The sequence below is a fragment of the Pan paniscus genome, chromosome 16 (assembly GCF_029289425.2).
Source record: "Pan paniscus chromosome 16, NHGRI_mPanPan1-v2.0_pri, whole genome shotgun sequence".
NCBI classification, from domain to species: Eukaryota; Metazoa; Chordata; class Mammalia; order Primates; family Hominidae; genus Pan; species Pan paniscus.
The window spans coordinates 7,414,021-7,429,038 of NC_073265.2; the positions used below are offsets into that span (position 1 = coordinate 7,414,021).

General features: G+C 45.7%; 1 protein-coding gene across 10 annotated transcripts in view; it reads left to right on the forward strand.

Moving 5' to 3' along the window:
* The window catches only part of OCA2 (OCA2 melanosomal transmembrane protein), a 381,861-nt gene that overhangs the window by 231,233 nt on the left and 135,610 nt on the right, over window positions 1-15,018 (forward strand). For 6 of the 10 annotated variants that reach the window (XR_004666399.3, XM_055099067.2, XM_063596986.1 and 3 more), the window contains one exon: window positions 1,286-1,327. The exons of the other annotated variants lie outside the window; for them this stretch is intronic. Coding sequence is in view for 5 of the 6 variants with exons in the window: in XM_055099067.2 (XP_054955042.1) it covers window positions 1,286-1,327 (42 nt within the window). In the remaining variant the exon portion in view is untranslated. The remainder of the gene's footprint in view (window positions 1-1,285; window positions 1,328-15,018) is intronic. 10 annotated transcript variants of the gene reach the window in all.

Sequence of the window (15,018 nt, forward strand, 5' to 3'; positions counted from 1 at the left end):
CCCCTCCCTCCACCCCCGACAGCCACCATTCTACTCTCTGCTTCCGTGAGCGTGACGATTTTAGATTCCACACACGATGGAATCAGGCGGTATTGCTCCTTCTGTAACTCGCTTATCTCACATAGCATAATGCTGTCTGCGTTCATCCATGTTGTCACAAATGGCAGGATTTTCTGCCCTTTTAAGTCCGAATCACCTTTCATTGCATATATATTCATATACCACATTTTCTTTATCCACATGTCCATCAGTGGACACGCAAGTTTTTCCCATGTCTTGGCTATTCTGAGTAATGCTACAGTGAAAATGGGAGTACAGCTATTTCTTCTTCGAGAGCCTGATTTCCGTTGCAGGTGGTTAGAAGATATGGTCTATAGGATTTCATGCTTAGAAACCCCCAAAACATCATCTGACTTACCATGTGACTGTTTTTCTCCAGCTGCATGCCTAAAAAGCTGCATGTCAGCTTCTGCACACTGCGGCTGCTTCGGTCACTCTGTGTTTGGCTTCTGCCCCTGCTGACACACAGGAGCCAGGATCCTGCCCCAGCTCCTCCCACAGTGGGCTGCTGCATAGGTGGTTACGACTTGAATTCATGAAGGCAGCTCCCTGAGGAGAGGGAAGGATGAAAACAATCCTGGGGCCTGAGGGAGGAAAGGAGCTTCACATTTATTTATAATATTTTGTTCCTTAAAAAATAAGCAAAAAGGAAATCCTGCAGCAAAGGAGATGAAATGTTCAAATTTTCTCAGTGTCTGTGAGCAGTTAACATACATATATATTGCTCATATAATGTGAGCATTAACATACATAAGCATGTCATTGTGTTGTTATCCTCTAGATTCACTTATCTCTTTTAAATCAATCTGTTTTGATACAGCAGAGAACTTTGTTAATTGGTTTGTTTCTCCTTGCACTTCAGCACGTTTTTGCATTATTTACTTTGTGATCATATTAGGTGTTAAAAGTTCATTATCTAGTAACTTCACAGCGGCTGGTTTCTTTTACCTTGTGTGAGGTCTCCATCTCTGCTCTGAGCCTCTGCCAGGTTTATCTTTTTCTAGTCCTTTATTTATTATTTTAAATTCTTTTTCCAATTGCATTTTTAAGCAGCATGCAAGTAGATTTTTAAAATTCAAAGCAGATTATCTTTTAAGAGAATAGTTTAACATGTTTACATTTATTGTAATGACTTATCGACTTGAACTAAGTACCATCATTTCATTTTTTAATGCTTTTTCCTTGCTAATTCTTTTTTTTCACTATCATTTCCTGACTTCTTTAGATTGATACATCACACCTCCGCATCCATCAACTGGTTTTGAAGGTACTGATTTTATTCCTAGTCCTTTAGTGGAAATCATTCTGTTTGTAATGCACATAGTGGTATCAACATTTCAAACAACAGTTGCAGTGAACAGAACCTATTTTAGTTAGTTTAAGATGAGAAGGAGTTTATCTAGGGATAGTACATAGTTCTTGGAATTTCTGAGAATTTCTCAACTGCACACTGGGAATGAGGGGCGGCTGCCCACAAGCCCCCAGCTTTTGCAGCTTGGCCTGAGTGCTCAGGATCCCTGCCCCGATGCTGGCTGCTGAGTCCAGGGACTTCTGTCACCCTGCTCTTGAGTATGCCTTGTCACACCTCTCCTCCAAATTCTCCAGACTGGCCTCTGGAGCAGGTGTGTCTGATTGGAGGAACCCGTGCCTGTTCTAGCTGCAATGCAGGTGGCAAAAGTGTGTTTCTGGCTTCTGCCTTGGAGGCCCAGAACTCACAAAACAGATCTCCGAGGAGGCTTCAAAGCCTTTCTCCATCCCTACCTCAGCGCTTTCTCCTCAATGCTTCTGTGCTTCCTGGTGCAGAGCCTTGCTTGCCCTCTGGGTCCCACAGTACTGTGCACTTACGTCCACCAAGTCACTGGACAAGCGGATTGTCAAGAGTGTCTGCAGCTGTCTGGGAATTCCAGCTGTTTGTGTTTGTAGCCTCATTCACTAGCGTTATACCTGGCACCAAAAAGATATTTAGCAAGTGTTTGCAGATGAATAGGAAAGTGAACTAACTGCAGTAGATTAATTGTCCTGGAATAACTCTGTGTCTGCCTCCTCCCTGGCCTGCCATCCTCTGCTACTCTGTTACTGAGGGAGCTGGACACCCCATGCTTGCTGCCTGTCTCAGAGTCGCAGACCCTAGCTGTGCACCTCCCTCCTGCCAGACCACCTGCCACTCGAGACACACCCTCATCTTCAGTGATGTGGTGCCACCTCTTCAGCACGACGCTGGGGCTCTTGTGCCTTTGACAGTGCTGTTCTTTGCCACTGGTGGCAGCTGTCCCTCTCAACTCCCTCTTTCCCTGTACTGGGAGCTAGCCACACCAACCTATAGCCCTCTACATTGCCTGGGTGGGAGCTGGTCCTTTCTCTGGATCTGCCTTCCCTCTGGCAGCCTCTGGGTACGATGGCCTGCCCTCTGGGTGGAGGTAGGGTGTCCTGCTCAGGCCCCCAGTCATGTAAGGCAACTCATTCATAGTAAATCCTCATGTCTACCGTTTTCTCCCACTGGTTCTGGCTTCTGACAGATGCAGTGATAGGAATGGCTCTTTGGGAGGTGATCTGGGTTTCCTGCCTACAGAGGGGCCCCTTTGACTGGGAGGACCTTTACACTGCATAGCTGTGGAGCCCTCTGAACCCGGGGAGTGACGAGGAGAGTATGTGGGTGGCAACGCGGGTCTAGTTCAGGCCTGAGATCTTTGCAGTCATGCGTCCCTCTGCACCTGCTGCTGATGTAGAGAGAAGGCAGTGCCGCCTCCTTGCCATTCTGTAACGTTTGTGCCCTGGCCTGGCTTATGTAGATCTACAGAATTCAGGCATCTGAGCTTCTGCTGTAGTTGGCCAGGCTTCTTGGTCCTCAGGGTTGGCGCTAACCAAACACCCTTAGAGTAACTGGTCCTCTCTGCACCCACTCGGGAGGCCTGCTCAGTGTTCAGGTGGGGAATGGACAAGAAGACCAAAGAACATTCATGAAAATGCATCAGGAGAGACAGGTGTGCCTGCCCACAGCTGCAGACACAGCATGAACACAGGGTGCAGTGCCTGGGCTCTCGCCGCCCAGTCAGCAGAGCTGCCTGCCTTCCCTGCCTCCTCGCCAGCCTCTGTCAGATGCAGAAACATACCTCTGGCTGGCGTCGTTGGCCAGGTCAACAGGACACTCTTCACTGGGGATTTTAACATGAATAGAACCTTAAAAAGGGTCAGAGAGCGGGCAGGTGCAGTTGCCACCTCCAGTGACATGAATGCAGGCCACTGTGTAGGTGGGGAGAGCTGGTGGGGGCCTGGGCTGTGTGGGGCATTTCGGCAGCCTTCGCGTGGTATTCCAGGGAATTGAGTCTCAAGAGACAAAACAGAACCCATCTCTTCTCCGATGGCATCATCTCTCCAAGCGTGTCTTCAGCTTGGGGTTGTTTCTGCTACATTTGCGTTGTCAGCTATGGCCTGAGAGCAACAGGTGAACTCTGTTCACATTTGTTCAGGATATTTCTCTTCCTATTTCTTTTCTTGGCATGGAGACGTTTAACCAATATTTCCATACAGGGAAATCCCTTTCACACCCGCCGCCTCTTCTTCCTTCCTCTTGCCCTCTTGGTGGGCAGGCGGCCTCTGTGGGTGGCGTTCTTAGGGCTCCATTGCATGGTCCTAAAGACCGAGTTGGAACCGCTGAGAAACAGCATAATGACTGAGAATTCCCTGACAGTCTTTCTCCATTTAAACCTTAACTTTTCAACCTCATGTGCTTGAACAGGAAGAATCCTCAGGCAACTTTCAAGTTAAAAGATTATTACTCTTGTCCTGAATGTTGAATTCAAAGGCTGGTAATTTATGCACATAAATCTGTGGGTTTCCTTCAACTGACTTGTTGGCACTCATCATTATCTATGCTGTCACCCAGCCTCTGGGTGGAAGGCAGTTTCTCAGGCATCTCCTTTCCCCGGCTTTCTTTGCAGTCTCGCCCCATCCCATAGCCCTGCGGGAGGTATCAGGGCAGACATCCTGGGCTATCACACCTGGCACAGGAGAGCACTCTTTCAGAGGATGTGAAAGTCAAAAGCATTTCATTTGAGCTTTAGCTTTACAATTTTTTTAAAAACTTAATCTCATTTTTGTTTTAACTCCTCCTGTCCTGAAACATCCAGGAACATAATTACGTGGAGGATCAAACCCAGCCTGGTGGATTGCAATTAGGTTTAATAACATGAGCAGTTGGCACTATTAGCAGCTCAGGTTCTGCAGGAGGTGGATCTGGGCTTAAATCCCAACTCTGCCATTGTGCAAGCTAAGGAGGTGCTAGAGTTAGAGAAACAGAAATGGGAGGAGCACAGAAATGCCATTTCCCCCCATTTGCTTGGTGCTGAGCCTGGTACTGATGGGCTGTGTGGGTTACAAGTCTGCCCCGGACAGGTGCACAGTGGATGCCCTCTGGGTGGTTGGGGAGCGGCCTCAGAGGGGCACTGCCGGCCCAGAAGTGAGGGTCTCCCATCTTCCATGGTCCACAGACCAGCCACTACACTGCCGGACCCCAGCTCCATGGCACCCCGTGAAATCCAAGTGGCACATTTAGGGGACCAGTAGTGTGAGAGAAGATTATCCACTGTGTCCCACCGACACAATACAACAAATGATAAATTATGAGGACACTCAGGGATTTAAGCACAGCACAAAAAATAGTTTCTGGAACTAAAACCTGTAATGTTTTCAACAAAAAATATTGAATAATGAATTGAAGAAGAGCAAAGTGTTAGGCCTGAGTTGCTGTGCTTGCAGCCAAGCGAGAGACATATGTGCAGGTACATAACAAAAGCAAAGAGAAACAGAGTCGTGAAAAAGGGTGAGAGATTTGGAGGCGAGGCCCAGGGGACCCAGCGTGGCCATGACAGCAGTTCCAGAATGGGGAGAAGGAATGCATTGTATTGAAAAAGCACAGCCCTTTACCCTCAGATGGGGCTTGGGCACCGGCAGCATCACAGCACTGGGAACTTCTAACAGGTCAGGGTCTCAGATGCTCAGACCCTTGAGTCAGAGCCTGCATTTGGACAAGGTGCTGGGTGACCCACTCCACACATTGACATTGGAGAAGTGCTGGTCTAGGCCCGGCCCGTTGGGAGGACTTGTGCCCCTGCCAGCTATAAATAGCTCTCCCCTGCCTCATGGCAATCCATATCTCAGCTCTCAGAATCCCAGTGAGGGTGCAGCCTTCCCTGTGCTTACCTGAGGCACTTGTACACCTTCACCAGGGGATCCGCCCGGAACTGCTGCTGGGTGGCTGCTGTGTCCCACACAGCCAGGAGCCGACTGCAGCATCCCTCACCCATGCCCCAGGCAGCTCTGCCCTCCTCCCACCGCTGCTGTGTGCTTGCCATCTGCCTAGGCCACCTCTGCCCCTGCCCAGTTAGTTGCAGCCTCAGGGGGCCTCTCCTTCCTGACCTGTCAGGTCAGCCCTGCCAGCCTCCCGCTGATGATTAGTGCCTTCTCGGCCAGCTTCCCAGGCCCCTGAGTCAGACCCATTGCCTGGGCCAGAGGTCAAGCAGTGAGGACCATGTGCCTTCCAGCTGTCATACAGTGGAAAAGGAGCTTCAGATGTATATTTAGGTGAATTATGATGTTGTGGTATTTAAATTTGAAAGTATACATTTAAAAGAATGATGGGATGCCTTTGTTTAAGAATGTTGATATAGACTATGTCCTTGGGGACTATCATAAATTGGAATGGCAAATTTGACATACGCACTTAAAATGTCTGAGGAGGCTGGGTACGGAGGCTCGTGCCTGGAATCCTAGCACTTTGGGAAGCTGAGGCAAGTGGATCACCTGAGATCAAGAGTTCGGTACCAGCCTGGCCAACATGGTAAAAGCCTGTCTCTACTAAAAATACAAACATTAGCTGGGCATAGTGGCACACACCTGTAATCCCAGCTACTCAGGAGACTGAGGCAGGGGAATGGCTTGAACCCGGGGGGCGGAGGTTGCAGTGAGCCGAGATCGCACCACTTCACTCCAGCCTGGGCGAAAGAGTGAAACTCCATCTCAAAAAAAAAAAAAAAATGTCTGAGGAGGTCTACTTTTTTTTCAAAGTTCTTTGGCGCTGGGCAGGCAGCACGTCCCCCTGTATGGGTGCTGTGCACTGTGCATGCCTCTTGTGCCCCATCAGGCCTCCAGCACTGCCCCTCCTTTGAGGCTGATGACCATGCTTTCTGTCCGTGAGGACTCGAGGCTGATGACCACGCTTTCTGTCTGTGAAGACTGGAGGCTGACAACCACGCTTTCTGTCCCTGAGGACTCGAGGCTGACGACCACGCTTTCTGTCCGTGAGGACTCGAGGCTGACGACCGCGCTTTCTGTGAGGACTCGAGGCTGATGACCACGCTTTCTGTGAGGACTTGAGGCTGACGACCATGCTTTCTGTGAGGACTCGAGGCTGACGACCATGCTTTCTGTCCGTGAGGACTTGAGGCTGACGACCATGCTTTCTGTGAGGACTCGAGGCTGACGACCGTGCTTTCTGTCCATGAGGACTCAAGGCTGACGACCGTGCTTTTTGTCCGTGAGGACTTGAGGCTGACGACCATGCTTTCTGTGAGGACTCGAGGCTGACGACCATGCTTTCTGTCCATGAGGACTCGAGGCTGACGACCGCGCTTTCTGTCCGTGAGGACTTGAGGCTGACGATCACGCTTTCTGTCTGTGAGGACTCAAGGCTGACAACCATGCTTTCTGTCCATGAGGACTTGAGGCTGATGACCATGCTTTCTGTCTGTGAGGACGTAAAAGCAACCATGTGGGCACTTCCCACGTGACACCGTGGCCACCCAGTGCATCCTGGCTGCATTCCGGGTGTGTGGGGGGATGTCTGGCTCCCAACGAAGGCCGGTGCCTTCACCCAGGACCACATGCCACTGTCCTCCCTGCATCATTTATTCTTCACTCTGCTGATCATTTGCAGGAGGATCCAGACTTGCTGCCGTGTCTCCAGGCCTTCCTGCCACTCCCCTATTTCCTCAGTTTCCTGTAGCCAAACACTTCGAAAGGGAGTCTGTCTTGCTACCCTCTCTTCGTTGGAAACTTTCTTCACTTTTTCTTGGCTTTACTGCAATTGAGTTTTTCTTCCATAATCTATGGACATAGTTCTCTCCAAGATCACTAAGGACTAGTGCCCGCCCTCGAGAGAGACCCCCTTGGAACCTGGCCAGTCAGCAACATGACATGGAGGCCACCCCTCAGAATCTTTCCCCGCCTGGCCCCTCAGGTACTCCTCCTCCCTGCACAGGGCTCCTTCTCCTCACCTCCTTCCATGACCCTCTCCATCTTCCAAGCCCAGAACCCTGGAATCAGCTCTGACCTCCACTCTCTAGACTCACGGCTGCAGGGGTCTCATCCGAACACTTACTCCAAGTGCCATCCACAGCAAACTCTCCTGGGCTGCTCCCCAGAGCCTAGCCCCGGGTGTCCACCTGCCTCTCCATTTCTCTCCTGGGGCACTGCAGGTGTCACAGACTTAACGTGTCCCGAACTGAAATCCTGATTCCATCTTTCCCCACTCTTCCTTGCCCTCATAAATCGTGACTCCATTCTCTCAGTTACTCAAGCCCCTGAGGCTGAGAGCCAGCTAACACCTCACCTTCTCTAACACCCCATGGCCAGCTGCCCCTCAAAGGTTTTGAATCTGATCCATTGTTGCCATCTACACTCCTGTCCCCTGAGGCCCCAGCAAGGACCACATGCCCTCCTGCTGTCACACAGTGGAAAAGGAGCTTCAGACGTATTGTTCCCAAATACATTCCAAATTGTTCCTTTTGTTTCCACTCTTGCCCTGCTCCTGAGAGCCTATGGTCCACAGAGGCTCCCTGCTTTGGTATAGCCCAAGGTCTTGGCGGTGGCCTGCACCTCTCCTAGGCCTGGCTGCTGCTTCCTCCCTGAGCTCACTTCTTACTGCTCTTCTCTCTGCTGACTTCACTGCAGCCATAGTGGCCTCCTTGGATTTCAACCTAGCAATCCCACTGCTGAGTATATACCCAAAGGAGATGGAATCATTCTACCAAAAAGACATGTGCCCTTGCGTGTCCATCACTATGCTACTCACAGTAGCAAAAACATGGAATCAACCTAGATGCCCACCAGTGGTGGATTGAATAAAGAAAATGTGGTACATAAACACCGTGGAATACCACACAGTCATAAAAAACAATGAGATCATGTTCCTTGCAGCAACATGGATGGACCTGGCGGTTATTATCCTAATCGAATTCACACAGAAACAGAAAACCAAATATTGCATGTTCTCACTTGTAAGTGGCAGCTAAATATTGGGTACATATGACACAAAGAAGGGAATAATAAACAGTGGCATTTTCAGAAGGGAGGAGTGAGGGATGAGGACAAGGGTTGAAAAACTACCGAGCAGGTACTATGCTCACTGCTTGGGTGACAGGAACATTTGAAGTCCAAATCCCAGCATCACACAAGATATCCATGTAACGAACCTGCAGGTGTGCTCCCCTGACTGTAAAATAAATTGATTATAAAGGCTTTTGCACTTTGTATGCTTTCTGTCTGAGATTCTCTTCACACAGATCATTAGAGCTTGGTCTTGCTCCTTCACCTTTTATTGAGTTTTGCAAAATTGCTCCTTCCCAGTGCTAAATTGACAACCTCATCCTCCCTGTCTCCCTTTTTGCTTTATTTTTTTCCCCATAACACTTAATACCAAGCATACTGTGTATTTTACTTATTCATTATTCTTTTGAGCTGCTTAGTTGTTCAATGTTTGCTTTTAAATAAAATTATACATTCATACAGTTTAAAGTGCTAAATCAGCCTGGAATTCTTGTTTAAAAAATAGCACCTTTATAACTTTCATCACATTTCTTTTTCTCACAGAAAACCTTTTTTATCCTTTGCCACTTTTTATTTTATTTTATTTTATATTTTGTTTCCTGAGTGCTGCTATCTGCCATCTTTTTTCCCAAGCCCTGGGGTCTTTCCATCGATGTCATGTTTGTGGAGGCAATGGCGTCCTTCAGTTCCTTTCTTCCTGTAAGAACGTTGGTATAGACTACATCCAAATTTCATCAGGAACATTGATCTGTAGTTTTCTTTTCTTGTAGTGGCTTTGTCTGACTTAGTATCAGGGTAATGCTGGCCTCATGGAATGAGTTAGGAAGTATTCCCTCTTCTTCATTTTTTGAAACAGTTTTTGGAACATTGGTATTAATTTTTCTTTAAATGTTTGGTAGAATGCACCAGTGAAGCCATCTGGTCCTAGACTTTTCTTTATTGGGAATTTTTTGGTTACTGATTCAGTGTCCTTACTAGTTACAGATCTAACCAAATATTCTATTTTTTCATGAGTCAGTTTTGGTAGATTGTGTATTTCTAGAAATTTATTTATTTCACTTAGCACAATTTGTTGGCAGGTAATTGTTTATAGTATTCTCTTATAATCCTTTTTATTTCTGTAAGATTGGTAATAATGTTTCCACTTTATTTTTTGATTTTAGTCATTTGTATTTTATCTCTTTTTCTTAGTCAATCTAGATAAAACTTTGACAATATCGTCGATCCTTTCAAGGAATCAGCTTTTGGTTTTATTGACTTTCTCTATTTTTTCTATTCTTCATCTTATTTATCTCTCCTCTAATCTATCTTATTTCCCTCATTCTACTAGCTTTAGGTTTAGTTTGCTTGCCTTTTTATAGTTTCTTAAGGTGTGAAGTTAGGTTATTTATTTGAGGTATTTCTTCTTTTATAATATATGCATTTATAGCTATAAGTGTTCCTATTAGCACTGCTTTCATTGAATTTCACAAGTTTTAGTATGTTGTGTCTTCATTTCTCTTTGTCTTAGGTGTTTTCTGATTTTCCTTGTAATTTCTTCTTTAACTCATTGGTTGTTTAATATTTGTAAATTTTCTCTTTTTCCTTCTGTTACTGATTTCTAGTTTCATTCTATTGTAATTAGAAAAGATACTATGTATTATTTTAATCTTTTAAAATTTATTGAGAATTGTTTTGTGCCCTACATGTGGTCTCTCTTGGGGAATATTTTATGTCTCCAAATTTTATAGTAGAAATATCTATTTCTCCTTCAATTATGCCAATTTTTGTTTCATATATTTCCACGTTCTATTTTTAGGTGTGTAAATATTTATAATTGTTTTATCTTCCTTCTGTATTGAATCATTTATAAATATATAATGTTATTCTTTGTCTTTTGTAACCTGTTTTTATTTAAATTCTATCTTGTCTGACAATAATGTACCCACCTCAGTTCTATTTTGGTTACTATTTACATGTAAAATATTTTTTCTTACTTTTAACTTATTTGTGTCCTTGTATCTAAAGAGAGTCACTTGTTAACAAAATGTGTATAGATGTATCCTGTTTCTTATCCAGTCTGCCAATTTCTGTTTTTTTTTTTTTCTTTCTTTTTGGAGGCAGAGTTTCACTCTATTCCCCAGGCTGGAGTGCAGTGGTGTGATCTCGGCTCACCACAACCTCTGCCTCCCAGGTTCAAGTGATTCTTCTGCCTCAGCCGCCTGAGTAGCTGGGATTACAGGTGCCCACCACCACACCTGGCTAATTTTTGTATTTTTAGTAGAGACGAGGTTTCACCATGTTGGCCAGGCTGGTCTTGAACTCCTGACCTCAGGTGAACAGGAGAGTTTAATCCATTTACAATTAGTGTAATTTCTGATAAAGAAGTAATTACTCTGCCATGTATTTCTTTTCTGCATATCTTAGATTTTTTGTTTCTCAGTTTCTCCATTACTGCCTTTTTTTGGTATTTAATTGATTTTTTTGTAGTGTACAATTTTGATTACCTTGTTTTAATTTTCTGTATATTTTAATAGTTATTTTCTTAGTGGTTACCTTGGAAATTTAAATTAACATCCTAAATATATAACAACCTGTCATGAATAATACCAAATTAGTTTCAATAGCATACAGACTATTTAGTCCTTACTTCCTTTACAGTTCAGTCCTTACTTCCTTTACAGTTCAGTCCTTACTTCCTTCATAGATTACATCTTTATTAGCTGAATGCCTATTAAATATTTTTCCTGTCTCTTTCTCTCCATCTTCTCTTTCTGGGAATCCTATAATGCATATGTTGGTAGATTTGATGGTGTCCCACAAGTCCTTTGGGCTCTGTTTATTTATTTTTTTTCTTTTACTTTCTGCTCCTCAGGCCTAAAATTTCTTCTTTTTTTGACATTTTAAATTTTATTTATTTTTTTAAATTGTGATAAAACACATGTAATATAAAATGCACCATCTTAATCATTTTTAAGTGTACAGTTTAGTAGCATTAAGTAAATTTACATTATTGTACAACTATCACCACGATCCATTTCCAGAGCTCTTTTCCTTGCAAAACTAAAACCCTGTACCCATTAAAAATAATTCCCCATTCCCTAGTCCCCCAAGGCCTTGGCAACCACCATCTTACTTTCTGTCTCTTATGAATTTAAATATTCTAGATAAGCCCTGATAATTTCAAACGTTGTATCTTCAAGTTCACTGATCCTTTCTTCGGCTTCCTCAATTCCACTGTTGAACTCTTGTAGTGAGGTTTCCATTTAAGTTATTATACTTTCAGGTCCAGAATTTCTATTTGATTCCTCTTTATAATTTATATCTCTTTAGTGATATTTAAATTCTGTCTGTACATCATTTTATTGATTTCCTCTAACTCTTTGCCTATGGTTTCCTGTAGTTATTGAACCTCTTTAAGATAGCTGAATTAACATCTTTGACTAATAATTCTAATGCCTAGACTTCTTCAGGGATGATTTCTGTCAATTGTTTTTCTGTGAATGGGCCACACTTTCCTATTTGTTTGTATGTTGTGTAACCTTCTTTGTTAAGAGCTGAACATTTTGAGTATTATGTTGTGGTAATACTAGACATCTAATTCTCCCATTCCTCAGACATTGCTGAGTCTTGCTTGTTGAGTGCTGGAGCCATCCATTTATGATTTTTCCAAACATTTTTTGAAAAGTGTATGGTCATTGAAGTTTTTCTTCTATTATCTCTATAGTCAACTAGAAGACTGACAAATATTTCCTTAAATTTCTGGCTCCCAAAAAATGTGTGTGTGTGTGTGTGTGTGTGTTAGGAGTTTGTGTTTGTGTGTGTGTGTACAGAAATAATTACTGCCACTTTAAATTCCCTGGAAGCTGTTCCATCACTTGGAGGTTGAAACAATGGCCAGCCTCTGTGCTGGCCCCTCAGTGATCAAAACAGTGGCCAGCAATCAACATACACAACCTCAGTTTTTGGAGGACAAGGTCGTTATTGCCTGCTCTGATATCAGCAAGTCACATCCTAAACATGAGCTGCCACCCCCACAGCTTCCTGCCACAGGGAGAGAGATGGGGAGTGACAACCACTATAAAAAAAGCCAAAATTCACCAAAACCCTTTTTATCAGTCTTTCCTGTGGTTGCTGAAGGTGTTTGACTACACTCTAGACTTCCAAAATAGTTACTGTTTGAATTGAATTGTCTCCCCAAAACATATACTGAGGTCCTAACCCCAGGTACTTTGGAATGTAACCTTACATGAAAATAGGGCCTTTACAGAGATAATCAAATTTAAATCAGGTCACCAGGGTGGGCCCTAATCCAATATGACTGATGTCCTTATGAAAAGGGGAAATTTTGGCACAGACACACACAGGCACGGGGAAGGCTCCTGTGTGGCTGGAGTGATGCACTCACAAGCCAAGGATGGCCAGAATTGCTGCAGACACCAGGGGGGCAAGGAAGGACCCTCCCCTAGAGCCATCAGAGAGCACAGACAGGCCAACACCTGGTTTCACACTCTCGCCTTCAGAGCCGTGTGGCAATGAAGTCCTGTTGTTTTCAGTACCCAGCTCGTGGTGCTTTGTGACAGCAGCTACAGGGAGCTCATACAGTAGCTTCAGACAGTTCCTGCCAGTTCAGTCATCCTTTAGGCAGAGGTAGATTCCTGGAGCTTCCTGCTCTGCCATCTTCTGTGCTGTCATTCATTAGTTTTAAATTTTTCTGTCTGCCACTGTAAAGCAAGCTCTATGAGGGCAGGGATTTTTGTGTCTTATATTTACTGTCCGTCTCTTGTATCTAGAGCAGAACCAGACACAAAATGGAATATTCAGAATGATTATTGACTGAACTAAGAATAAATGAGCATAGACAAGATAACATGGTCCCAACCAGTGGAGGAGGGATAAGTGTTAAATGCAATGATGGAAGTAAGCTCTGGGCATAGTGTGTGATAAAATAGCAGCCACATTGAGGAACTCGGAGACTTCTCAGAAGAGAGATGCCCAAGCCTCTTATGGGCTGAGCGGGAGGCTACGTGAGGGCAAGAGTGACCATGTGCCTAGGTGGAGATGTGGGCATGGGCAACTGCACAGAAGTGGCAGGTGGTGCTCAGGTGAAGGCCTGTGAAGACTGGAGTGTGTGAGGCAGAGGACAGCCTGGCGAGGGAGGGCTTGCCTCAGATTGAAGGGTGCGGAGTCAGGTCAGTTGCATGGGCAGAATTCAGAGATGGAAAGGTCATGGCTGGCTGCATGGAGGACAGAATTAAAGGGGCAAATGGTGCATCTATGTTGTGGGAAGGGGAGCTTGATCAAGGCAGGGCCTGGGAGGACAGGCCACAGAGCTGCGGGGCGATCCTTGGGCTCTGGAGTTTAGGGAGCTGGTTCTTATCAGAATTGCAAATCCCAGAGAGGGCTTGCTTTGAAAACAATGTCAGAGTATACTTTTTGAAGCAATCAGCCTGTAACAGAATCTGGCACTTGTAAGTATGCAGTTTGGAACATGGGGTAGGTTTTCTCTGGCTTTGGGTGATGGACCTCACAGCACGGGAGCACTTGCTGGAATTTCCACATCACTAAGCTTGAAGACATTGCCTCCTCCCTTGATACTGCAATGCCCCCACAAGGACCCAGGGTCCTGTGCTTAGTTGTTCTGACCCTGCCTCCTTGTTCCGGGTGGTGTGCCGTGTTCTGTAGGGTGGAGGCTAGCTTTGCACCAACAGCATGGTGCTCAGTGCCTAGGGGCCCCGTGGCCTCACAGTGATGTGTGTGTGTTAGCTCTGCTCATTGATAACTGGCTGTTGTGAGAAGTTGCACTTCGCTCACTCCTCCGAAGAACGAAGACATCAAGTCTAAAGGTGCCTCTATGATAATCGCGTTTATCATAAGACAACAAAAGCAAAGCTTGAAAAGTGCCTCAGGGACTGCATGGGAGCACCCTGCTGCCAGGAGTTTCTGATTCTGCATCAGATTGATAGACGCAGAATCAGATGCTTTTCCTAGCGTGCTACTTATTTCTCTTCCAGTGTATATTTGACGCTACTGACAACAAAAAATTGAGCTGTTCAACATGCCCCTTGTGACCCAGCAAATATGAAGGGCTCCTTCTCAGACCCTGCAAGGCAACTCTCGAGAACCAGACCCTGGACTGGTGGAGACATGTGCAGTAGCAGGCACATGGGTCAGCGGCCTGGCTGCAGCTTCCTGGTCTGGACTCCGCTGGGGCTGGGCGGACCCTGCTCCACATGTCCTCCCCATGGGGACTCCCCAGGGCAGCAGCAGTGCCCAGGCTCCATCTTCTGTTGTGGCCAAGAGCCTGAACCTCCAGAGGGGCATGCAGAAACACAAGATCTTCTGTCCAACCCACCCACATTCTATCGGTCACAGGAAGCCACTAGGCAAGCCCAGAATCTGGGGTGGGGAGGAGGACCCACCTGCCCCAGTGGGATGCAGCAGAGGGCACACACGAAATCCTGCTGCAGCGGTCAGGAGCTGAGAGTGAATGGATCTTCCCAAGTAAGCCCTAAGGCACCTCTTTCATGACATTGGGGGACTGAGCACCCAGCAGAGGGTGGCTCTCTTGCCCCTTAATTCTCGGCATCGAATAATATTGCACATCATTCACATCTCCACACTGGGGTCCGCTTTCTGTTTGTGTTTTTCTGTAAT